The 27,549-nt window shown below is 40.9% G+C and overlaps 1 protein-coding gene across 1 annotated transcript in view; it reads left to right on the forward strand.

Moving 5' to 3' along the window:
- The window catches only part of LOC124776274 (protein ECT2), a 212,628-nt gene that overhangs the window by 154,410 nt on the left and 30,669 nt on the right, over positions 1–27,549 (forward strand). Inside the window, exons 12-16 of the mRNA XM_047251178.1 lie at positions 9,521–9,681; positions 9,773–9,892; positions 13,572–13,728; positions 27,130–27,284; positions 27,422–27,507. Of these exons, the coding sequence (XP_047107134.1) occupies positions 9,521–9,681; positions 9,773–9,892; positions 13,572–13,728; positions 27,130–27,284; positions 27,422–27,507 (679 nt within the window). The remainder of the gene's footprint in view (positions 1–9,520; positions 9,682–9,772; positions 9,893–13,571; positions 13,729–27,129; positions 27,285–27,421; positions 27,508–27,549) is intronic.

The raw sequence follows: 27,549 nt of genomic DNA on the forward strand, positions 1-27,549 counted from the left end.
GTATGTTCGGCAATTGGATGATCAACTTTGGCACAGTTTGGCAGTAGCCATTCATATGAGAGTACAGTTGAGTACTTGTCATGCCCAGTAGTATACTATACAGTAATTGCAGCATAGCTGATACGTACGACAACTGCTTTGACAAGTGGCTCTACCATCTATAGGAAAGGAAATGCATGCGACTGGAGAGCAGTGGGAGGTGGTGGGTAGGTGTAGGGACAGGTCTTGCACCTCTGGCGATGACAAGAGTGTGACCCTTGGGGTGCAGGATGAAGATGGACAAGAATATTCTGTTGATTGAGTGGACAGCAGAAAATGTCTTTGTGTGATGTGGGTAGGGTCATCCCCCCCCCCCCTCCCCATCCACCCCTCCCCCCTTTGTCCGCCTGTCTCCCTTTGTCTCTTCCCTGCCTGTCTCCCTCCTCATCTCTACTTTATTCTCCTTTCCTTTCCTTTCCTCTTATCCCTTCCCCCTCCCCATCCCTCGTCCCTCTCTTTACCTCTTATGTGCTCTACTCTCTGAACTCCTTTAGTCTTGTTGTGGTGTCACTGAGTCATCTGTCGAAAGACCCTGCTCCCACTACGCCACTACTACTTCCACGCCTTGAGTGCCATGGCCATGAGCATGTGCGCTTGGCTGTCTGTGTGAATGTGTGTACTTGTTCTAGAGAAAGAGCAAGAGCAAGAGCTCTTAAGCTAATAAAACATACTGTTTTGTTGTATATTTCTGTGCACTACTCATCAGTTAACTGTAGGTGAAAGTGGTTACCATTCCTTTATTTTACATATTATCTATCAAGGAAAATTTGTTTGGAAATTTGTGGTGAGGTTCTGTGCGACCAGACTGCTGAGGTCATCGGTCCATAGGCTTACACACTAATTAAACTAATTTACGCTAAGGACAGCACACACACACACACACACACACACACACACACACACACGAGGGGGGACTCGAATCTCCAACGGGGGAGCCAGATGAGGTGTGACAAGGCCTCAGACCGCGCGGCTACTCCATGTGGCTCTATCAACGAATTTCTATTGTTGTTACATATTAAATTTCAAATTGACATCAGCCACAATACATATCCATGAAATAAGCTTCCTACAAGACTGCCCAGAAACCTTTACATCTGTGCTTTATTTTCTCTTAATTGTTTCCCATGATAATACTTCACTATAAACAGATAAGGCATTTAATATGGCTAGCTGTGCATCGTTGTCAGAGGGACCATTCACTACTGGATAAAAATTTGCAAAGGGTGATTAAATGAAAAAGGAGACAGCTAAAAAAAGTTAAGTAAACCGTTTATTATCTCAAAAGTTATCGTATCAACTCCTAATACATTTATCCCTGTCAGGCAAGATGATCAGGGCCTTCATGGAAAAAATGTTTATGGGTGCCTATAGAACCATGATTATACCCAGGCATGCATCTCTTCCAAAGCAAATGTCTTTCTTCAGGACCCCCAAAAGTATGGAAACCACACGGGGAGAGATTGGGACTATATGGAGGGTGTGTAAAGGCTTCCCAGCGAAATTTACACAGACAGTCCAAACGATGGTTGCAACATGTAGGCCCAAGCATTAGTAGGATATCTGCCACAGTAAAACAGCAGTTCACAATCCCCCCATACCAATCCCAAACCATTATATTCTTACTAAAATTGTTGTGATTGATATTTCAGCATGTTGAGTAGTAGCAGCTAGCTGCCATTCAGTCACAGTTATTTCCTAAGTGCCATGTTCTTGCTGCATTGCCTGTGTTTTAGGTTACATGCAGCACCTTGTGAAGCATGGCTGGCAACACTGCTCGGCCCTCCACTGCAATCAGTCAGTTGCAAAGTAATTTTAATCGGAGTTTTATTAACCTGCAGCAGCAAACACAGAGTTTTCTGCAGCATCTCATCCACAACCAAAGATTGTGGGATGTGGAACAGGTCATGCTATATATTAACAAAGAAAGGAAACTGCTAGAAACCAATTCTGTGTATTGTGTTGACAATTACCACTATCTCTGTACAGCCATAGCTATTTCAAAATGCCCCCATTTCCCATGTCACTTTAAACACTAATATTTCTTTTTTTCTTCTATGTACTGTTTATCCTTTCATAGCACGAAATGAACATTGTAAAGCAAGCAGGAAAGAAGCTACTTTGAGTTATGTTTCTAGCTCTGTATACTAAAATAGTTGCTTTTATGTTCTATTTGCTGTGTAATATTTGCAGAACTGGCTGACACGTGCCAAGGAATAACAGTTATCTACATGTTACTTGAATAGAGGTCTGTTGTTAGGTATAATTTTAATTTCCTATTGAACTGTAAATATTTCCACATTCTTGCACCACCTGTGCCAGTGTGTTGAAAGTTTTGTAGAAGAATGCAGAAACCTTGTCTAAATTCTGAAGTGGAAACTTGTGAGGTTTTGGTGTGATGATGATCCACTCCACACTTGATCTGCCACACAGATAATAGGTGTGCCAACTTTAACCTTATAACTATCTTGTGGTTGATATTCACCACAGTGAATCTGCCTTGCAATCACAGGTACAAATGCTGAAAGAGAGCTCCGATCTGTTTAAGCTACTAAAGTGGCATAGACACATTGCGTTAACTCTTCTATATTATAAATCCCATATTTACATTGTGCAACTTCATTTACAATTGTTGGTAAACAGATCTTTCTTAACCTGTAGATCAAAACAGATCACAACATGTGTTCCTGTGCTGACATATCATTACAGAATGGCTGTTCTCATACAATCTTCAATTGTTCAGGCACTGACGTAATCACCCATGCTCTTTGCCCTGTGACTTCCAAGCCACGGTGCCAAATCATAAATGGCCCTCCATAGCAGGCGGAGATGCTCACTCGCCATTGCACCTTGACCACGTTCTGAGTTGACGTCTTTGACACCCCATCTGCACTTAAGGCAGACCAGAGCTCAATAGTGTTCCAGACTTAAGAATTACCTAAACAACATTTGCAGTTTCCATGAAGATCTTTTTTTGGTCTGAGGGCTTAAGTGGAACTTGTTATTCTGTAGAATAGACATGTTACACCACAATCCTCAACACAGGAAAAGACTACATGCCAATCTTTAGTGATTGTGCATACTACAGAACTGTGTAGAGCATCTGATTTCCATCCATGAAAACATCCAGTTTACCATGGAAATAGATAAAGATGATGAACTTCCTTTTCTCAACATCCTAGTTCAGCGAAGGGTCAGTGGCTTTGTTGCCTACAGTCTATGCCGTAAGCCAATGCCTAAAGATTTTTATAATAATAATAATAATAATAATAAAGATTTTATTGTCTTTAGCCCATTACAGCAATTGACAACGTCAAATGAAGTTACAATTTATAATACAGTGTGATAAGGTATTGACTACAGAAATATTTTAGCTTATATTACAATAAATGCACAGTGGGTCATCTGTTGGGTTACTGCATTTTACAGTTGAAGAATTCATTGATATCATAGAAGGGGTGGGCAATAAACCATTCATGCAGTCTTTCTTTGAATGTATGTTCAGGAAGATCCTGTATGGCATGTGGCAGCTTATATTAAATGGTTTGTGCCCTGTGACTTCATAGCTATTTATTGATTTTGATAGCCTGTGGTAAGGCGTGTATATGTGTTTGATACTTCTTGTGTTGTAACAATGTACATTTTCTCTATGTTTCACATCTTGTAGGTTCTTCTTCGTAAAGATTAAGACATTGTATACATAGAGGTTTATTACAGTCATAATTTTTTGTTTGGTAAATAAGGGTTTGCAGTGAGCCATATGTGAAGAATTTGTAATTATCCTAATGGCTTTCTTCTGCAATAATAGGATGTCATGTATATGACTACAGTTACCCCACAAGATAATGCCATAGGATATTATACTTTGGAAAAATGCAAAATAAGATGATCTGATGTATGTTTCAGGTACACAATTTCTGAGTTGTCTTAATAAATAAATTACTCTAGATAGCTTACTACTAATATAGTTTACATGTTGGCCCCAGGATAACTTTTCATCTAAATAAACTCCCAGGAATTTAACAGAACTAGGGTCATCAGATAGTGGCTTGTCTCTTAGAGTGAAGATTATCTGCTGAGTTTTATTTTCATTTAGCAGGAAACCATTTGCTCTGAACCAATATGCTGCATAGGTGAGTGTATTTTCAGCACAGGTTTTAAGATCATTAAGATTGTTACTGCTATGAAGAAAAGTCGTATCATTTGCATACAATACAGTGGTGGATCTAACAAACGAGGGGAGGTCATTGATCAATATCAGAAACAGGAAGGGCTATGTTTGACATTTCCTTACCAACACAAACTACCTGTTTACGGTTGTTGAGGTAAGCTTTTAATAGTCTGAGACTGTTTCCTTTGATGCCGTAGAATTCTAGTTTCTCTAGTAGTGGTGTGTGCTCAACACAGTCGAAGGCCTTGCTTAGGTCACAGAATGAGACCTGAGCAAAGCCTTTGTTCTCAAAAACTTTGAGGATGTAACTGACTACTGTGTTGATTGCATCAATGGTTGACAGATTCTTCCTAAACCCGTATTGTGTAGCATTAATTATTCCTAGATTCTCAAAGTGAGATGATAATTGTTGGTACATGATGCATTCTATTACCTTGGAGAATGCGGGTACTATTGAAATAGGCCTGTAACTAGATGGAGAGTCTTTATCTCCCTTTTTGTATACTGGGACGACCCTAGACAGTTTTAACTCATCAGGAAAATATCCCTCAAGTAAGCACTTGTTTATGCAATGGGTTAAAGGGTACAGAATGCAATCACACACTTTTTTTTAGCAGGTTGCATGATATGCCATATATATCTAAGCTATCAGATGATTTCAGTTGTTTTATGACCCCTTTACATATCTAGGCGTTACTTCGGAGAAGGTTAGCATGCTTGTATTTAGTGACTGTCTACCCCAATTTTGGGAGAGTAAGTCAGATGGACTAATGTCTGGTTTGATAATTGCGTCTCCTATTTCTTTCACCGAATTAATAAAAAACTCATTGAGTGTTTGTGGTGGGATATTAATTTTGTCTTTTTTAGTATCTGTGGCAGCACTGTTAATTACTTTCCAAGCGGTTTTGCATTTATTGGTGTATGCTGTTGGCATTGTAGGTTTTTTTGGCCTGCAGGATGGCTTTTTTGTATTCATTCCTGCATTCCACTTAGGCTGATTTGGCACAGTCAGACTTCATACTATTGTATATGTTGTACAGTAACAAAACTTGTTTCTTTAGATCTGTCAGTTGTTTAGTGTACCATATATTTTGTCTGTTTTGAGATATGGATTTGTGGCTGCTGTCCATTATTTTGATTTTCTTTATGGGAATACTATAGTTAAATATGGTCAAGAATGCATTAAAAAATCTATCAAATATTATTTTGGCTGGCAGGTCATTACTTGAAGTGTAATGTCGATCGACACTACAATGGCCAAACCAGTCTCTGTCAGCAAGGGAAGTACGAAATGTGTTAATTTTATCCTCACTTACGGGTCTGGTAATCACAACTGTTGGGACAGGTCTGTTTGCATTGCTCCTATTGATGGGAATTTTACTTGCATAATTTAGAGATACGTAGTCATGGTCAGAGAATGGGAACACTACAACTTCGCATGTGTTTTCAGTGGTCTTGAAGTTTACAAAGATGTTATCTAAACATGCTTTGTTTCTTGTGGGCCTGTTATTAACATGATGTAAATTGTATTGTCTTAGTAAGTTTTCCAGATCTGCAACACTACCCTTACATTTAGTAACATCAAAATCAGCATTCAAATCACCTCCTATTGCAATATCATAGTGTAGCCATTTAATATTACTTAATTCACTCAATAGCATGTCCATTTTTTCTAAAAATATGTTAATGCTTCCCTTTGGTGATCTGTACATGGATACTACTATTAGCTTATGACTATTAATGATTATACCCGTAACTTCAAAGTGCTGTTCATCACACAAGGAATTTAGGTCTAGTTTGGTTATTGTACAATTGAGTGACTGGTTGGAATAAATTGCCACACCACCTCTAATGTGCTTTTTCCTACAGTAGCTATTTACTATACTAAAATTGTCAAATTTGGCAACTGCAAGTTTATTCTCATTAGCCCAGTGTTAACTCAGAAAAAAAATATCAAACTGGTTATCAAGACCAAACTCATTTATGATAAGTTCTTTATCTTTCAGTCCTTGAACGTTAAGGTAACATATTTTAAGATCCATGCTCTTATTGCTTAAACACTGAACACTATGGTGATTGGTTTTCAAACCTTTTTCAGGGCTTATCTTTTGGATTTCTGCCTCTTGTTGCCTTTTACTAAAAAATTGTTCACTTGGAGTGGTAGCACATCTACTGCTGTATGCCTACTCTTCCCTCCTTGTGATGATATTGTAGATGAGGCTGCTACTACAGGAATTGATGGAACTGCTGTTATGGTGTGTGGAGGCACTGTTGTGGCATCTGGTGACTGAGGAGATAAGGCGAATGCTTCTTCTTCTGCTGCTGTTGAATCTTGCTGGTGAAGTGTGATAGGTACTGCTGCTGCTGCTGTAGGCATTGTTGTGGCAACTGGTGAGAGTGGAGATTTGGATGTTGCTTCATCTTCTGCTGCTGTTGAATCCTGTAGATGAAGTGTGGTAGGTACTGCTGCTGCAGCGTTTGTTATGTGTGTAGGTATAATTGCTGCTTCCACCTCTACTTCTACTGCTGCAATAGAAGTAACCATTTCTTCAGGCTCTGCTTGCGTCAAGCAAGGAACAGGAAGAGCAGCAATTACTTCTTGGTTGTCAGATGCTTTCAGTATCATGCTGATGTTTTGGCACAGAATCTTCTTGCCTCTGTTATTAAGGTGCATGCCATGTCTCATGTAACAGTCTCTTTGCAAGGAGTCCATACTTATAAAATATGCATTTTGGTAGGCCTTGCAAATCTTTGAGTATTGCCTGTTTGCTTTTATGATTTCCACGTTCACACATGACCATTCCGAAAGGTCATGCCTATGTGGAATTCCGACTACAAAAACTGATTTATCTTGTGTTGAATTTAGTATTGCCTTAAGGTTTCGTGTTGCACTGTGGAGGTCGTTTTTATATACATTATTGGCTCCAGCTATGACGACAATATGACGATCATTTTCAGTTTCTATGTTTCTAATGAGTTCTTGGATGGGTGCACCTGGTTTGACAATACTAGTTGCTTGTATACAATGACTGTAACGTAGTATTTTTGCGATCTCACGTCCATGGCTATCAGAGAATATTTTCACTTTGAGTTTGTCTTCACGTTTATTGTGGAAGTTTCTGCTCATGTGCTTGTCACTATATAGATTCGGCGTGTTGTTTTCGTCACAGTTTTCCGTGGATTCCACATTTATATCTGAATCTAACGCATGAAAACGGTTTTTTGTTACCACAGGAATTCTACAGTCACTGGGTTTCACACGACCAACCCTTTTTGGCCTAGTAAACATATGTTGTCTTGTTGTTTCTGCCTGTAGGCCTATATCCACTTCAGAGCACTCGTTTATTGTAGGTAGGACACTGAAACTGCTTTTATTGCCGCAGTTCGTTCCATTCGTTGTATTTATCACCTTTTCGCTTCCTTCTTCCATGATGGTCCTGTGCTCCCAGTTCCGTGTTCTACTTGCTTTGGCGATCGGGATGTTACGCGCCTTTTTCAGTTCGGCATTTTCATTTTCTAAATGCGCAATGTCCCGCCTTAGTACATCTACAATTAACTGCAGGCTTGATACACGTTCATTTAGCTTCACTATCTCCATGTTACCATTTGCCACCATCCCTCACAGAAGAACAGTGTGCTCAACACTCTAGTATACGGGGCACATTCCATCTCAGATGCAAAAAGTCTGATGGCAGAGCTGCGGCCCTTGGAACCTGTCATCCAGGAGAACTGACACTGCAGCCGGCCGATTTAGACAGCTCACCAATGCAGGAGCCCAAAGAATGGCATGGAGGATGAAAATGGAGGAGAAGAAGAAGAAGACCGCTTACATACTGTTCATTGGCAATGTATCATCAAAAATTGCCAGACCACTGCGAAAACACTATGTAACGCCATTTTTTGCCCACCGACCAAAACACGAGCTTCATTAGGGAGAGTGAAAGATAATCTGGGTCCAAAAAGTGGGGGTATACAAAGTTCCATGTGAAAGCAAAAAAACTTTCATTAGACAAATGAGCTGCACAGTTGAAGTTCTATGTGCAGAACATGAGTGCCATGCCCACTTACTGCAACCTAACATGTCTGCAATAGCAGAGCACTGCGTTGAAAATGGACATAAAATGAATTACCACCAAACGAAAGCTCTGGCTACCAATAATAAATTTTGGGACTTCATTGTCAAAGAAACAACTGAAATTTATGTGAATGATAATTTGATCAGCAGGGAAACTGGCTCCCAATTGAGCAAGGTGTGGGAGTCAACACTTAGCTCCATTAAAGCAAAACAAGACACCCAGACAAGAGATGCAACAGTGATGCCGGATGAAAGGCAACTGAGACTCGCCCTTCCATTGTCGCAGCCATATATGTACCCCCAACAAGTACCACAAGGCCGCATCAGACACCTCATTCCATTGTCACCACCTGATGGCGGCAGAACGGTTGTCTGCCAGATACTGTGGACTTTTGGCAATAGGATCTGGCAGTACACCCAAGAACCATGGAAACAGCATATACAACCAGAAAAGTGTCACATCAAAGAATGGATATCTTTGTTGCTTACCAGAAAGGAGACTGTTAAGTTGCAGACAGGCACAATTAAAATACACTACACAAAGTTTTTGGCCCCAGACTTCATCAGCAAAAGAGAAATGCACACCATTCATACACACAAGCAAGCACACCTAATGCATACTTGACTGCTAATGCCAGCATCTCGGGCCGGAATACCAAAAGCTGCCTGTGTTCAACTTAATGTGTCTTCTTAATGATAAGTAGCAATGTGTCTTTTTGTATGTTGCTGATAATCCTACTTGAATTTTCCACTGTTCAATTACCATACTTCTTTTGAGCTAAAAATCTTAAACATGGCTGTGATTCAGCAACCATATAAATTGGAAGAGGTTGAAAAAGTCAGCCAGCCAGTTACCAGAGGGCTATTTAGCCCCTGACCTACGTTTCAATATTTATGAAAATATCTTCTTTAGGAGGAGTGGGCCGTAAAAATGTATGTATAGACTGTTACAAACTGTTTTTACATATATAGCAAAACATTAATAATACTTTTTATTATTAATATTTTGTTATATATGTAAAAATAGGAATAACCACAGAAAACCATTGTCTACAATCAAATCAATTCTTTGTAATCTCTTTGGTGTTACATACATTGTTTTAAATAGTATGGTTTTCTTAAATAAACACCAAAGAATAAAAATCATTCTGCTATTTCATTAACACTGATCAGACATATTGGTTTTTCATTTTATTATTATTATTATTATTATTATTATTATTATTATTATTTTGCAGATATTTTGAAGCACACTTCAAAAAGCAATCCAGATCATGCTGCTCTTGAAAAAGCAATTGCAAGTATTAGAGAGGTAATGACGCACATCAATGAAGATAAACGCAAGACTGAGGGTCAGCTCGTTATGTTTGATATTTTTAATGACATTGACAATTGTCCAGTAAGTTCAAAGTTGTAAATTTTACCTTTATATATCATCTAAATATGTTGGGATACAAAATTAGCAGTGCTAGAACTTTTTTTTCCTTCAGCCCCATTTGGTTTCATCACATCGAAGTTTTATTGTTCGCTGTGATGTAATGGAGCTCAGTGATGGTCTTAGTGGAAGAGGAGATAATTTGGTTTTCTTTCTTTTCTCCGATACTATGGAGGTAATGACAATTACAATACTTTTATGTAGTATATTTTATTTCTTGTCTACTTTGAGTAATTGCACCATCAGCTCTTTTTGTGGGGGAGGGAGCCGGCCGCGGTGGCCGTGCGGTTCTAGGCGCTCCAGTCCGGAGCCGCGCTGCTGCTACGGTCGCAGGTTCGAATCCTGCCTCGGGCATGGATGTGTGTGATGTCCTTAGGTTAGTTAGGTTTAAGTAGTTCTAAGTTGTAGGGGACTGATGACCACAGCAGTTGAGTCCCATAGTGCTCAGAGCCATTTTGTGGGGGAGGGAGGGGGGCTGTGATGGTAAAGTCTGTCTTTATTTAGATATTTTCCTACTCCATCTTAATGCATTCTTGAATAGTATCTCACCTGAGTGACAGTGATACCCTCAGTAAATCATAGTTCAGATTTCAGAAGAGTTGCTCTGCTAAGAATGCCATTTACAAGTTCACACACAAAATAGCACAAGTTGGTGTTTTATGGAATTGATGGTATACCTCACTAGTGGATAATGTTATTTCTAACCAAAAGAATTGAGGAAGTTGAATCCTCACATGTTGCTTCCAGAGTGACTAATGGATATCAACAGCCACATTTATCATATGTGATGCTAATTTTAATACTCCACTTCTCATAAGGTTCACATCACAGAAAGCTCAAAAAAATGAAAACTAACTGGCATTAAGTGTTTGACAATAACATCAAACATTCATTATTAGCAAATTATGAAAAGTATTGCAGGTTATTCAAAATGACAAGTAGTATTCCAGACAGCAAATAGCTGGGGATGATGTCTCAGCAAGGAGCTAATAAACACATCCTATGTCAGCCACAATTGCATCTAAATACATTGTTTTTAGAAATGCCTAACACACTGATTTGTGTTTTATTCACCTGCTGGTTTCAGTCCAAGGTCATGCTCACAGTACTGTACAAAATACAAAATAAAAATGAAATAAAATACAGTGAAAAACATGACCTACTAGGTAAAAAAAATAACATTCAGAAGAAGATACTTATGTCAAAATGCCATTACAAATGCCATATTACATGTCATACATCTTACAAAAACACAAGAGAGACAAATTGAAACAGTACAGATCTGATACACAATGACTGTATGATAAGTAGATGCTGATCAGTTTGAATAAAGATAATAATCTGGCTCAGAAGAGTCAATAACAGTATCACATATGTTCACTAACATCATTGTCAAATACCGTGGAATACAAACATGCAACTAACATGGACAGTACATGAAGAAATCAAAGATTACAAAGACTGACCTGGGCTAAAACACATCTACATTAAGTACTTTAAAAAAAGTAATGTAAGAGTGTCTTTCACAAAGTAAGTTTCATTTGTTTACATAAAACAAACCTGTACAGATGCAGAAAAAATATTTATTGTACAAAAATCTGCAACTGTTAAACAACTTTTCTACATAGCTTCCGAAATTTTGCAGGCACTTGTAATAGCATGGCACAAGTTTTTGTAAGCCTTCTTCATAGAAGGTTGCCGCCTGTGTAATCAACCATGTGGTTACATGTTCTTTCAGCTCGTCGTCGTTGAAGTGTTGACTACCAAGGACAGATTTTAGGTGTAAGAAGAGATGAAAGTCGCTAGGAACGAGGTCCGGGCTGTACAGAGGATGCGCAGTGGTTAGCACACTGGACTCACATTCGGGAGGACGACAGCTCAATCCCGTCTCCGGCCATCCTGATTTAGGTTTTCCGTGATTTCCCTAAATCGCTTCAGGCAAATGCCGGGATGGTTCCTTTGAAAGGGCACGGCCGATTTCCTTCCCCATCCTTCCCTCACCGAGCTTGCCCTCCGTCTCTAATGACCTCATTGTCGACGAGACGTTAAACACTAATCTCCTCCTCCTCTGTACAGAGGATGATCATACGCGTCCCAGTGATACTCCTGTAAGAGTTGTTTGGTTACATTCGCCGTGTGAGGTTGGGCAAAGTTTTAAAAATTTCAGTTTTTCAGTAACAATTTCATGAATTAGAGATCATGAGATTTGTGGAACTTCCATAGCAAGGGCACTAAGTATAAAATTACAGTTGTGCTTAATCTTCTCTTCAGTTGTGTGAACTAGTTCATCAGTAACCACAGATGGGCGTCCACTTTGTTCATCATCATGCACTTGATCACACTCTTTATTGAAGAGTCTGACCCAGCTTCTAATCATTGGATCACTCGCAGCATTTTGTCCGTAAACCTCGCAGATTTGCCAATGAATTTCCTTTGGTTTAACTTTCTTTGCATTTAGAAAACTAATCACAGATCTGATTTAACATGTGGGAGCATTTTCAATTACGGCTGACATTATAAAGAAGCACTACAAAGCACACGTCGGCAGCAGCACTCTGAAAATGGCCTACATGTCTTCTCCTTGAGTCAGAGTAACTGTTGCGCGTGCTCGGAACTGCGATCGTAGTGCTGCCGCAGATAGAAATAGAAATGGAACTTACTTTGTGGACGACCCTTGTATCATATATAAAAAATGTGAAAAACTAAAATTGAAGAAAGCTTTTTTCTGTAAGTATCTTTATATTTTCAAACAAAATTTAAATAATCATTATGCCACATGGCCTGGGTGTACAAAGTATGACCAGCAAAGAAAGACATAGTATGACAAGCAGAAACAACAGCATAAGTTTATGTGCTACAGAGATATCCTACGTAGGGCACAGGAACCTGTACTAAATTGCTATAAGAACAAATATTTTATGAAGACAAGAACAGACGTGTCAGTGACATGCTAGCAAAAAGAAAGAAAACAGTAAAAGAAAGACGATAACGTAAGTTGTCAAAAAAGCAGCAATTTTTGCTGTTTGTCATAACCTATTTTTGTGGTGGAAGTTGAAATGTAGCTGATGTAAAAGAGTAGCCATGGATGGAGACTTACGTAGGAAACATGGAATTTTTTGTTTTTAAAAAAAATTCTGTTTTCTTCAACACTTTCCAAACTACCCTTTTAAAAGTAAGAAAACAGATACTGTAAATATAGTTTTCATGTTCATACACAAAATAAGTTTCTAAAAGTAAAAATTTGATTAAATGACAGTATTTAAAGTAGTTCTCCATATCTGAGTGGTCAGTGTCTTTGTCTGGCTCACAGAGGACCTGGCTGCGATTCCCAGTACTGCCAAGCATTTTCAATCTTAATTAAGAATTCTGGAAGAGGTATTCACTGGTGAAAGAATTAGAACAGGATTTTCACAAGGAGTGGAACAAATTTTCGTTGCATAGAGGAATCAAACAGGGTTAAGCAGCCTCATGATGCTGATTGAGGAGCTACTTTAGAAGAAGCAGGTCTAAGGTGTGAAAAATGGTTAGTAGTTGGGAGAGTAGTGTGCTAACTGTGTATGCCTCTCCTTGCACTGTTAACAGAGTATAATGCAGAGGCTGGTTGGCATCTGGTGGTCCTCTTGGCCTGATCGTGTAGTTTGGTGTGGGTTTTAGTGTTGAATAAATTTAAGCAGGAGACAAACTAACATTAAGGCAGTTTATTATGTCAGACTCTTGGAAGGTTACCTAATGTATACTGACATTTCATCTGTGTAGTACTGTGTTTGTCATTGTAATTATAAATAAATCATCTTTCTTGTTTCCCATGTGTTTGTGTTTTTTAGTAAACTGAATGTATTGTAAACTTTTCATAGGTATGTAAGAAGCGATCAAAGACATTTAATTCTCTGAAGAGTCCAAACACAAGCAGTTTGCATTCAGCAAAAATGAGTTCAGTGAAACCTTTCAAACATGTGAGATTGATGCCCCTAACACACATAAAAAGGGTGATTGATATTCGTGAGACTGATGGTAAGTGGTAACATTATAGACTTAACAACTATCGCAAGTTGTTATTCTTAATTGTTGGAAATGATGAAGTCACCTCGGAACAGTTTCCTTCAATGTTGTCTGCAGATTTTATGTACTTCAGATTTTGATGATAAGCTATGCATTTTGCAACTGATCGGGTGCCTTTTTAATGAATTGAGAGCTAATTATTAGACTTGTCATAACTCCTTCAGTAATATTGTGTAGTCTAAAAGCAAGACTTATCAGAATTTATAATGGATATATTTTCAGTCAAGATTGCAAATTAATTATGTTAATAGACACCTCCTGTGAAATGTACAGATCTATAAATATTGGAAAGGGATACACAGCAAAGTCATTTCACAGTAAATGATGTTTTAGATCTGTTTTAAATATCATATAGTTGTGTTCCACATTTTTCCTGCGTACAGCTTACATGTCCTTATAGACAACTGTTTAATTAAGCCAGAAAATGAAGCTAACCGTAATAGTGTGTGGGATAAACAAAAAAAATGCCATGTGGTTGCATGTTTTCAACTGTTTACTGTTGTACATGAAAACAGTTACTTGATACATAGTTGCATTTAAATAAGAGTGACATCCACAAGGTAACCTTCATAAACACCCTAAAGGTGGCAATGTACATTTTATGAAAGGCAAGTTGATGACTAAGAGATGGCAGACGTCGCTATCATAAGCAACAACTACCACTTCCAGTTTCCTACTGCTTTCTATGAAAAAAATATAATGTTACTCTGTGTGAAGATGATACTTCGAGCTGGAGAAAGGCACAACGAAAAAACTTTTGGCCAAAGCCCTCTTCATAAAAGAAGGGAAGGTACTGTGTAGTGGAATTCGCAAGGATTATGAAGGTGGCGGGAAATGCTGATTGCTGCAGCATTGGGAGGCTGTAGAGGGTGGGGGTGGGGGGGAGCAGAACAGGAGAGGAGCAGAGAGGGGAAAAGACTTGGAAGTGCATTGGCAGAGAACGGCACAGAATGAGGGTGAATGGACGTGAATTGGAAGTAGGTGATATGATGGAGGGGTCGGAAATTTGGATGGAGGGTATGGAGATAACCTGTTGTCGCAACCTGGGATAATTTTGTTCCAGACTACATTTTATAAGGACTACTCCCATCTGTTTGGGGACTTCTCAAAGATCTACTGTACTCCAAACTCTTGTAATGCAATCACTTCGTTGCCATGAGTCCCTCCAACCAAAGCCAACCAAATCCCAACATTGAAGCCTGGCCCTCCCAGTTCATACCACCAAGCAACTGCGATCCTCTCTCCCACCCAATCACACTCTGGTAACAGTGCAGGAATTGCTTACCTTCAACTATGTCTCAGCATCTCTCCAAGTCACTTCCTAAAAACGCTAGCCTTTAAGCAGAAGAAAGGACAACAGCACACAGCCTCAAAACAAATCCTTAACTAATCATCCTCCCTCAGAAAAAGTTCCACAACTACCAATATGAATCAGAGGGGCCTCTACCAGTTGTCTGACTTCTTCACCTATAAACTCTGCCAGAGTGCTCCCATTCCAGAAGTCCAACATTACCTCCAATACCTACTTAGAGCCTTAGGCCCTCCCAGAACCTCTCCCCAGAATCCGTTTCCCTCCTCATACCTGTGGCACTCAACACAACTACCATCTACTTGCTCCCCAAAATCCAGTAACACATCAGTCTAAGACACCTATAATTGTAGTTGGTTATTGCCCCCACACTGAAAGAATTTTGGCCCTCACTGACCAAACCAATTGCTCGAAATCTAGCCTCCTGTGATAAAGAAACCAACCACTTCCCTCACTGCCTCTCTCCTATTCCCACCACTTTACCTCCTGAGTCCCTACTCAACTGTGTTGTCGCCACCGCCCCATATACAAAGATCTCTCTTGCTCATGGTCTTGCCACTGTTGGACACTACCTCTCCCACCATCTTTAAGACGCCAAACACGCTACCTTATTCCTCATACACCTTGATTGATTGATTTTAACAGGGAAGCTAAAACAGCTTAGGTCTGACCCGCCACTGCCCGCACCAAAACTAAGTTTTTTTGTGTGGGATTGCTCCCTGTATATCTAGTAAAGCCAACCAGTGCCCTTAAATAGTGCAAGGAGTCCCTCTACCAGTTTTTTGTTAGACACAATTTCTTCAGGTCTAGTTGTCCCGAAGATTCTGCATCTTTTATTCTCCAATGCCATGTGTTCAAAGATTGGTTGTGATGCAATTTCTTCACCCTCATCACAGATCCTACATTTAGGGTCCTCTTCTGTTATACCCATTGTGTGTAGGTGTTTTTTGAAATTCCCATGGCCAGTCGTCAGTCCAGTCATGAGTGTGATCTCTTTCCTGTTCAATCCCAGGATTACAGAGCTTCTTTTAAAACATGGCTTGGGCATCATTACCTTACCACGTTTTTGTTTAGGGACCTTTGTCCAATATCCTACATGCTGTTTCCTAAGCCAGTTGCGTAGTTCTAATTTGATCATATCCTTGGTGATGGTCAGGACAGTTTCCAGTCCAATAATTGGAGTTGTTGCCCCATCCTAGCCAATCTGTCGGCTTGTTCATTGCCACAGATCCCTAAGTAGCCAGGGACCCACACTAGGTTTACCCTGTTGCTTCCCCCTAGCTCCACCAGAGCCCTGTGGCAATCTGCAATAATCTTAGATCTTGTTGCAGGAGCTGCCAATGATTTCAGGGCTGCCTGGCTGTCTGAATAGATGTAGATGCTGTGGTCATTATAGCACCTACGCATATTCTCCTCCACACATGCCCTGATTGCAGTAATTTCGGCTTGGAATACGGAGGCCAGTTTCCCTAGAGAGATGCTGCTCTGAACGCTGTACAGCCCTGCCCCAACACCTTGATCTGTTTTGACCCATCCGTGAACCAAACGATGTCCCCCGTGCGGTGTCGAACTGTTTTCTCCCACTGTTCCCTACTTCCAATTATTATGTTGTAACGCTTGTCGAGGCAGTTCGGAGTTATTATATAGTCAGCAGGCATTTCCGCAGCCATACCTATATTTACCTCACTCACTATGTTAGTGTGTGATTCTGGATATCTGAATGAGACCCAGTTTTGGCCAGTTTTAAGTTTGTATGCCCCAGCTGCTGCCTCCATCTTGACCCAAAGGTGGAGGCATATCAGCATGGCTTCCATTCCAGCAGTTGGTGTGCTACTAATTCCGCCCGTTACGGCTAAGCAGGCCAATCTCTGCACCTTAGCAAGCTCTTTAGCAGCAACCCACTGTTCTACCTTCTTCCACCACACTACGGCCCTGCAGGAAATCCTAGGTCTAACCACTGTGGTGTATATCCATTGCATACCCCTGGGGCTTAGGCCCCAGTTTTTGCCACAATCCTCCTAGTACTCACTAGAGTATTTTTTGCCTTGGAGCGGGTGCTCTTAATATGAGGGGTCCAAGTTAGCTTCTCATCCAAGGTTACCCCTAGATATTTCACTATCCCCTTCACAGGTAGAGTTTCATCGAAGAGCTTTAGTTTCCAACTTGTGTGTTGAATATGTCTCTTCGTAAATGGCACCACAGCAGTCTTCTTAGGATTAACTCTCAGATCCTGTTTAATGCACCATTTTTGCACAATGTCCAATCATCCTTGTGCCATATTCCTGACTGTGTCAGTGAATTTGCCAAGTATTACTATGACGAGGTCATCTGTGTATCCTTGGCAGAAGCATTGTGTAGAACTTAGTTCCCCAATGAGTTCGTTCACCACTAGGCTCCACAATAGAGGAGACAAAACTACTCCTTGTGGGCAGCCTCTAGTGGTCTTAACTACCATCTTTTCATTCATCATGGTAGTCTCTACCTTCCTTCCATTAAGTATGGCCCTGGTCCACCTACATATAGTGCTCCCCAGGTCATGCACCTCTGCTGCCCTTACCATGGAATCTAAGGTCATGTTACTGAAGGCCCCCCTCGATATCCAGGAAGATGCAGAGGGCTATTTCTTGGAAGTGAAGTGCTTTTTCCACCTTCCCAATAAGTTGGTGGAGAGCTGTCTCACATGATCTACCAGTTTTTCCAATGTTTTGAGAATGCGGGAGGACAGACTGATTGGTATCATATCCTTAGCCTTGGTATGATTAATTCTCCCTGGCTTTGGAATGAAGACAACCTTCACTGCCCTCCAAGCATTGGGAATGATTCCTACTGCTAGGCTAACCCTGAATAGCCTGCATAGGACTCTTATGAGCTTTCCGACTGCTTGTTGCTGGAGAACTGGAAAAATTCCATCTGGCCAGGTGACTTGAATGGTTGGAATGTTCCCACCGCCCACTGGATTTTGTTGAAGTTCACACACTCCTTGGCAGATTCCCAGTCCTCTTTTTGAGTGCCTGAGAACTGTTGTCGCTCTGGGGTCGCATACTGGTCTGTGTTGTCCAGCAGAGCATATTGAGGAAATTGAGTTTTGAGGAGCAATTCCAGTGTCTCATGTGCTGTCTTTATATATTCCACATCCTCCTTCCACAATGTACCTCCTGGATTGGTTGGTACTCTAGTGAGAATCTTGTGAAGTGTGGCTTGTGCAACCATGCCCTCCACTTCCTCACAGAATGCCTTCCAGGATGGCTCCTTTGCTTGTCTGATTGCAAGATTGTAATTGATGATATTTAGCCTATTGTCCTTTACGTCCTGCACTATTAAACAGTCTCCGTACCTGTTTTCTTTGCATTTTCAGTTTGTTATTCCACCAAGGAACACTCCTATTTGTGCACTTCCTAGTGATTGTGCAGTTGTTCTGATATGAGGTCACTATGACAGAGGTGACAGCCTCAGCTACTTCTTCAAATTCTACTGGATTCCTTATCAAGGTTTTAATTTCCGATAAGCCTAAGTCAAGGTCCCTCCTATATGTCTCCCAGTCTGTTTTCCTGGGATTCCTATAGGTCATGGTTGGTCTGATTCCAATTTCAACCTTGAATTTGACGTACATGTGGTCCGATGAGGATGGCTCCAACACCATATGCCATTGTTTGACATAGCTACCCTCCCATCATGGAACCAAAGGTTATGTCAATTACTTCTTCCCTTCTGCTATTCCTGAATGTGGGTTTATTGCCCTATTCAGGACCTCTAAGTTGTTAGCTAAAAGAAATTCAAGAAGGTACTCACCTCTACTGTTGGTATCCTTGCTGCCCCACACTAGGTTGTGGGCATTGGTGTTGCATCCCACCAGGAGTTGATCACCTTGCCAATGGCAAGTCTCTACCAGTCTCCTCACCTCCAAGGGAGGAGGAGAGCTGTCACCGTAAGGAAGGTATGCTGAGACCAAAATAATTTCCCTTGTGATACATTCCTCACATTGCTGCATTTTAATGGTCACTAAGTCCCTAGAGCAGAAATCCGTCATTGGCATGAAAGAAATGCCATTTCTCCCATAGATGCATGTTCTGGAGTTTCTTAGATTCTTAGCATAGATCAGCTTACCTCCAGTACCACCGAGGCCAGATACACCCCCTTTGTATAAATAGGGTTCTTGTATCAGGGCCATGTCCACTTCCTGTCTTTCCAGGCAGCGGCTCAGGGCAGCAGAGGCCCCTTTACTGTGCTGCAGATTAATCTGCAGCACCTCCAGGCTCCGTCTTGCTGCCTTCTTTTGAGGTCTTTGAGAACCCTGATGGTGACCTGTGAGAACCCTAAAAACAGTTTCAGGTCCTGCTCCCGCATTGTCTTCAGGGACTTTTCACTGACCTCCTCCACCAGGGTTCGTCCTTCTGAAGCAACCTTCTGGTTAATCACTTTCCAGTCTTCTGTCGAGACTTTTGGGTTCTGGGCCCCCATTTTCCCGAACAGTCTTGGGAGAGACTTCGTTAAGGATCTTAGGTACCCATAATGATATCTTTGCGGTCTTAAGAAGCTCTGCTGCTGTCTTGACCAGCAGCTTCGCATCTTCCCATGGGGATATCATGGACACCTTGTCCTTGAGCCATTCTACCGTGTGCACCCCCTCACAGACAAAAATGAGTGCACCACAATCTAGATAGACCCTCCTGAAGTTGGGTCCTGGGCCAGCATCCCCCCCCCCCCCCCCCCCCCCCCAATCTTTTGAAAGAGGGCCATCTGTACCAGTTCCTCCTGCTGCAAGGTGATGGCTACCAGTGGATAACCTTCCTGGATAACTGTCATCCTAAAAACCGGGACTGCAGTACTATAGGTCTGTTTCCCTATTTCTTGCCTCAGTTTTTTCTGGACTCACTTATCCAGGGAGGAGGGAGTCTTTGATTCTTCCCTCATCCGCTTACTACCTGTCTTTGATGTTGTGGAGGGTCTGCGTGCCCCCTTCAACTTGAGACAGTTTCTTCCTGGGGGGTCTTAGGTTTTAGTCCCTTTAATTCCCTCCACTTGTCTTTAGGAAGCCATTCTTTCCCTTCCTTTTTCCTCTGTTCCCTGAGTAGCTTCCTCCTTTGGGCCCCAGACAAGCCTTTGATCTTTATCTGGTCTAGCTTCTCGGTGACAGTTCCCACTTCTGGCTCAGGTCTAGACCCTGATTCACTAGTGGGAATGCATTCCATCGGTTCTGTCCCCAATGTTTGGGTATCTAGGTCTCAATTTGCCCCTCAGTTTTTTTTTTCCTTTATTTTATATAATCGTGTCCATATTGGTTCTATGAGATTTGGAGATCTGGAAGGTCCACACCACGAATACCCTGCGCGGTGTAAGGCTAATTACTCAGGGAGGTCGCCCGGTATCCCTGAAGCTCCGTTTGCAACACATCTTCCCATTTGCCACGCACCCCTCAGCACGGATCGCATCACACGGGTCAGGGAATAGGGTAGGACTAGGAGTGGATAGGGAAGATGGGTCGTTGTGGGACTTGGCTTGATACATCGGCTGAGGCCTTTCTGGCAGTAGGTCCTCTACCTTTGGCATAGTCCTCAGCTTCCCACGGATACGGAGGCCTCTCCACCCGCACAGACAGTGCTTCATCGAGGTGGTGTCCCCCGGAGAGACTCGTACACATTACTAACTACATCCTTTTCCTTTGAATGGAAAGTATACAAACAAACCTGCAGCACAGTCATGGGCACATGCATGGCACCCTTTCATGTCAATCTGTTCATGGGCCATGTGGAGGAAACCCCTGGTCTGGTTCGGGTTCATTGAAGACTATGGGCCAAGACACACGGTCCTCATTCCTTCACAACCTCAACACCTATCCCACCTGCTTCATCTGGTCCTTCTCAACCCAATGTGCCACCTCCCTTGACGTTGACCTCCCCATCTCTGATCGCTCCATCCACACCTCTATCCATATTAAGCCCACCAACATCAACAGTACCTGCATTTCGACAGCTGTCACCTCTTCCACACTAAAACATCCCTCCATACAGGATGGCCATCCAGGGACGGCATTTCTGCAGTCACTAGAACTCCCTTGCCCAGTATGTTGAAGGTCTCACTAAGGCTGCCACAGACAGGCACTATCTCCCAGACCTAGTCTGCAAACAGATTTCCCGTGTCGTATCCCTACACATCCTCCCATCACTCACAAGGACCAGGTGTATCTACATCTGTACTCTGCAAACTACTATGAAGTGCGTGACGGAGGGTATATCCCATTGTACCAGTTATTAGGGTTTCTTTCCATTCTATTCACGTGTGGAGTGCAGGAATAATGATTGACTGAAGGCATCTGTGTGTGCAATAATTCTTCTAATCTTCCTTCCATGATCCCTATGTGAGGAGGAGGGGGGTTGTAACATATTCCCAGAGCCATCATTTAAAGATGGCTCTTGAAACTTTGTGAATAGACTTTCACAGTATAGTTTATGTCTATCTTCAGAAGTCTGCCAGTTCAGTTCCTTCAATATCTGTGAGACTCCCCCACAGATCAAACAAACCTGTGATGATTTGTGCTGCCCTTCTCTGTACATGTTCGATATTCCCTGTTAGTCTTGTTTGGTACAGGTCCCATGTGCTTTAGCAGCATTTTAGACTCTGTTGCATGAGTGTGATGTGTAAGCAATCTCCTTTGTAGACAGAGTTCACTTCCCCAGTATTCTACCAATAGACCAAAGTCTACCACCTGTCTTACCCATGACTGAGCGTATCGGATCATTCCACTTCATATCCCTACGAAGTCTTACATCCAGGTATTTTTATGAGTTGGCTGATTCCAACAGTGACTCATTGATATTGCAGTCATAGGATACTACTTTTTTGTTTTGTGAAATACATAGTTTTACATTTCTGAACATTTAAAGCAAGTTGTCAATCTTTGCACCACTTTGAAATCTTATCAAGATTGGCTGAATATTTGTACAGCTTCTTTCACACAGTACTTCATTATATATAACTGCATCATCTCCAAAAAGTCTGAGGTTACCATTAATACTGTCTACAAGGTCATTAATATACAATATGAACAGCAAGGGTCCCAACACACTTCCCTGGGGCACAATTTAAGTTACTTCTACATCTGATAATGACCCTCCATCCAAGATAACATGTTGCATTTTTCCTACCAAAAAGTGCTCAATCCAGTCACAAATTTCACTTTATATCCCATATTATCATACTTTCGACAATAAGCATAGGTGTGGTATTGAGTGAAATCGAGCAATACTGCATGTGCCTCTTGCCTTGATTCAAAGCTTTCAGTATGTCATGAGAGAAAAAGGTGAGTTGGCTTCCACATGATCAATGTTTTTGAAATCCATCCTGGTTGGCATGCAGAAGGTCATTCTGTTCGAGGTACTTCACTGTGTTTGAGCTCACAGTATGGAATGCTTTAGCTCATTAAAAAAAAGCTAGCAAGATTTCTTTCTTTTGTCTATGCCTTGGTGAGTGGTCTCCTTTAATCCAAAAGTATTTCCATTCTACAGAAACTTTTCTAAAATCTTTATTTGTTTGTATAGGCCTGTGATAAGGTTTTCTAAGAGACACAACTTGCTGGCTATTGAAATTCACCATCAACTGCATCTAATATACGAACCAGATTCCACAAGCAATGGAAAAATAAGTTGTTTGTTAGAGCAGTTTTCAGAAAGTAATGAAAATAACCATGATGAGTTGATGGCCATCCCTCATGAGTGACTACTTACTGGAGTAACATGTTGTATCACATTGCAAAGAATTGTCACTTTCTGTGTACAGAGCTCTGCACTCTTCTCCGGGAATATCCTGGTGATGTCATTGTATGTTCAAACCAAGAGGTAGAGATGCTTAGTGCAGAGGTGCTGATCTGCAACATTGCTTGATCACATTCAGCTCAGCAGGCAAATTATAGTTATGCAAATATTATGCTTGGAGGTGTTTGCACATCCATTTTGTAATGCAGATCTGAAAACCTTTCACGCCGTCATGTTTTCTGTTTGCTTATAGCCCTAGGGTAAAGTACATTCTTGTTGGCTCTAGTATATTGCGAAAATTTGAAGACTGTGTGAATTGCCATAATTAGTCACGTCTTCAGTGAAGCTAGATAGGCATAGCTAGCCAACAGTGGATCACCAGCCAGCTTTCAAGAAGGGAATTAGCCTCAGAAGGGACGGATATAAAATGCAATAACCGTGAAAGGCAAATGAACTATGAATTGGAACTTTGAACATTGGAACACTGACAGGGAATGTAGAGGAGATGGTGTATATGATGGAAAGGAGAAAGTTGGATATATTAGGCATGGGAGAGACAAGATGGAAAAGAGAAGGCAGTAGGGAAGTGAGGAAAGTTTACAGGTTTTACTGGAGTGGAAATGAAGAAGGAAGACAAAAGAAAGTGAGAGTTGTTAGGAAGAGTGGTCTAAAAAAAGATACGGAGGATAAGTGACAGAATAATGAATAGAAGAATAATGACATGGGGAAGAGGCATGGGGATGGTTAAAGTGTACGCCCCTCAAGTGGCCTGTATGCCTCAGGCATAAAAACGGTTGAATTGACAGAGGAAAAAAGTTACGGGAGGCTTGAATGCACATACAAGGGTATGGAAATGTAATGGGAACAGAAGGATGGGAAGTAGAAATGCAGAAGGAAAGAGATTGCCGGAATTCAAGAGAAATGGCTTAGTGATTGGTAACTCCTGGTTTCGGAAGAAAGAGAGGCACAAAGTAATGTGCTACAGCTTAAATCTAGTTCAGAAGTGTAAGAAAAAGAAGAAACGGGCAGATAGTACAGTGACTGAGGAGAGAACAAAGTAGATGGAAGAGTGGGCAAAGATGATGAGGAAGGTAGCAGAGGAAATAAGAGTCTATATGGAGTGACAAAAAAAAGAGTAGAGGTTTGAGAGAGGATACAATAATGGTCAGTGATGGATAAAAATGTGAAAGAGAAACTGAAATAGTGTGGAACGAGTACTATTAGCACTTGTTAAATCTGAATGTACTTGGAGATGAGAATAATAGAATAAAGGAGGTAAAAAATAAACGGGAAGAGAGGTTAACATGGAAAGGAATCGAAAGACAAGATGAGAGGAGGAAAGGCACCAGGTTTGGACGAAGTAAGTATCAAAATGATAGAGGCAGCAGGGGATGTTGGGAAACAACGGCTGTACCATGTGATGAGTGATTTGTGGAATGAGAAAAAGACTCCAGAAGATTAGGAGAGGGCACTAATTGTCCCCATATTCAAGAGAGTGAGTTTAAGGATTGTAGAAACTGGAGCGGAGTCACACTGATTTGAAATTGTGCCAAGGTATATGAACAAGAGTCTGGAACAAATTGAGAGAACATCATGGCTTCAAACGTGGGACATCAACTGTTGACCTCATGTTTGCAGTGAAGCACCTCCAGGGACACAGCGAATTTGGGGAAGATACTGTGATAGCCTTTCTCAATATAGAAAAGGTATTTGATAGTGTCTGTAGAAGAAATGTGTGGGAAGTGCTAGAAAAGGATAGTGGAAAAAGTGGCAACATGCAGAGTGAAGGCGATGTATTGAGGAATCTCAGTTGTGTAAAAGTTGGAAATAAGGGGCAGATTGGTTCTATTAAACATGTGGTGCAAAACAAGGCAGTGCATTGACACCTCTCCTCTTCACTTTGGTTTTGTATAAGATAATGACTAAGGTGGCAGAAAAAACAGGAGAAGTCAAGATGAAAGCACTAGTATTCATGGATGACATGATTACAGGAAAGGGGGGAGGAAATTCAGAAACATGTGGGTACTTGGAAAGTAACTGTGAGGCAGTATGGAATGAAATTAAATGTAAATAAATGTGAGATACTGGTTACAATTAGAATGAAGGACAGGCTAACTAACGGAATAAGAAAAGAGTTGAGCAATTGAAGAAGGTGGAAAATGTCGGTTACTTAGGAAGTGTGAGAGAGGAAGACGGAAGAAATGAGAACGAGATCAGTGAATGTGGCAGACAGGCAGAAGCATTCCTACAACAAAGACTCTGGTATCCCAGCCCAGAACTCATGGATGTAGATGACAGCCACCATGCTGCGCTCCTAAAATTTGCAAGTACTGCTGTTGCCTCCTTGGTGCTATGCACAGGCCATGTCCCACACACCAGTGTATTGGCCCTTGTGGCCACACTATAAAGCTAGCACCACAGGGGCCCAAACCTCAGTCATTTTCTGACTGCAATCTTGTATTGTTCATTGTATTCATCATTGTTTGGTTCCTGATATTGCTACATCTAGGTTCTGATTTAGTTCAGTCTCTGTACATGTCTTTCTGCCTTGTTGTCTTCATCGTCCATCCTCGTTTTGTCTTCCTTCCGTATTTTTCATTGACTCATTGTTGGCACCTTCAGCTTGGTGGCCAGTGTCTCGTGGTCATGTCTGATTCAAGTTACTGTAAAAATATCCCACAAAAAAGCAGAGAAGTAATATGTAAAAGTTACTGCACTCCAATACAGACTTAAGCTTCTGAAACACGGATAATGAAGAAAAGATAAGTAGCATAGGTGTGACAAGGAGGAGGAGGATGAGGAATAAAAGGGTTAAGGAAATAGTGAAAGAGAAACTCTTGCAGACCAGGAGAGAAATATTACAGCAAAGATTGTGTGAGCACTTAAAGAGAATGGAAAACAAGTGGATTCCCAAGAAGATATATGAAATGGAGATGCGAAGGAAATGACCAAGAGGAAGATGGCTAAAAGGTGTGGAGGAGTGTGTTGAAAAGAGGGCAAGGACTGGACCAGAGTGAACACAGGAAGACCATGGGAAAACAGGGCAAGATGGTGACGCATATGTTAAAGGACAATCCCAGCTTGGGGCTGGAAACTGTTCAGGGTAATGAGGATGAGGATGATGATGATAATAATAATTCCAAAAATAGAACTGCAAAATTTGTGTCAACACTTGATATGTTTGATGGAGAAAGTTTTCTGTAATGCAAACAATTTGGCTTTGAGAATCTATTGTCACAATTGTTTCACTGGTAAAAGATGCTACATCAAGAAATGTAAGTTGTTGATAAGCCTTAAAAGTAGACAGTATTATTATTTCCATGATTAATGATCAGTTTTTGGAAATTTACTGTTGTTGGTGGATTTGAAAAGGGATGTGCCTACCAACAAAGTATGGAATGAACTGAGATGGCACAGTGGTTTGGGGCATCTGCACACTTAACTACTTCATATAAAAATAATTGTAATTTGATAAGTCATATTTCCAGATGAAGTGGAAATGTTGACATAATCAGCATATTATTTGAAGTCCGTGTTTTATTCTCATCTTGTGGAGTCCCATAGGTGTTTTCAAAGTATGAAGAAATTCTTAGACCAATAATTTGTTTGCATATGATTACAAGTTTTAGCATAAAAAAGCAAATTTCTTCAATTCTGATTCATAGTTATTTCAAAACATCAGTATATGCCACTTGGATCTCATCTGGAGGAGTGTTAAATGACATTTTAGTTGGTCAATTATTATAATAGTTCAGGTAATATTCACTCATCATGTAGCTCTTAATACATTCCTGCTATGCTTGTTTTACTTTATAAAGCACTATTGTATTCCAGAATGAAATTTTCACTCTGCAACAGTGTGTGCACTGATGTGAAATTTTCTGGCAGGTTAAAACTATGTGCCCGACCAAGACCCCAAATCGGAACCTTCACTTTATGTGGGCAAGTGCCTTACCAACTGAGATACCCAAGCATGACTTGCAACCCATCCTCACAGCTTTACTTCCACCAGTAGCTTCCAGACTTCACAGAAGTTCTCTTATGTGCACTTGGCCAAGAAAGGCAAAGGTTTTGAGTTAGCCTCAGTCTGGCATGTAGTTTTAATCTGCTAGGAGGTTTCACAATTATATTATTTATGTCATAGATGAACTGTATAAATTTTCTCCTCAATTATAGACTGGCATAGATAGATGTAATCTTGAAAATTTGTTGTTAGTAAATTGTATACATACATGTAATTGTAAAGTTGTATGTGTCTGTAGAGCAGCTTCAACTCTACTTTTTCCTTCTTACCAGAATGCCACAATGTGTTTGCATTGATGTGTCGTAGTAATCAGGAGTTAAAGGACAAGTTATACTCATTCACTATTGCTGACGAAGAAACGGAGAAGCTGGGCTTCCTACGTACTCTTTGTCGACAAATGGCTAATACAGTGTGTAAAACTGATGCTGTAAGTACTGGCAAATGCCACTTGTTTGGTATCCACTTGAACATGCTGTTGCTATACATGTATGCCTTAGCTTAGAAAACATATTGCTTGTTAGGCTATTTCATAAAATGTCACATTCAGATTATTACCTTTTCCAGGAAAATTTCTTGATGTCATTGGACTCTCATCAGCTGGACATAGATACAAGTGATGTTGCACTTGGCACTCTCAGCAAGGCCTTCAAGTAAGCATAATTGACGTTGAGTAATGTGTGTACATATTAGGT

The sequence above is a fragment of the Schistocerca piceifrons genome, chromosome 2 (assembly GCF_021461385.2).
Source record: "Schistocerca piceifrons isolate TAMUIC-IGC-003096 chromosome 2, iqSchPice1.1, whole genome shotgun sequence".
Lineage (NCBI taxonomy): Eukaryota > Metazoa > Arthropoda > Insecta > Orthoptera > Acrididae > Schistocerca > Schistocerca piceifrons.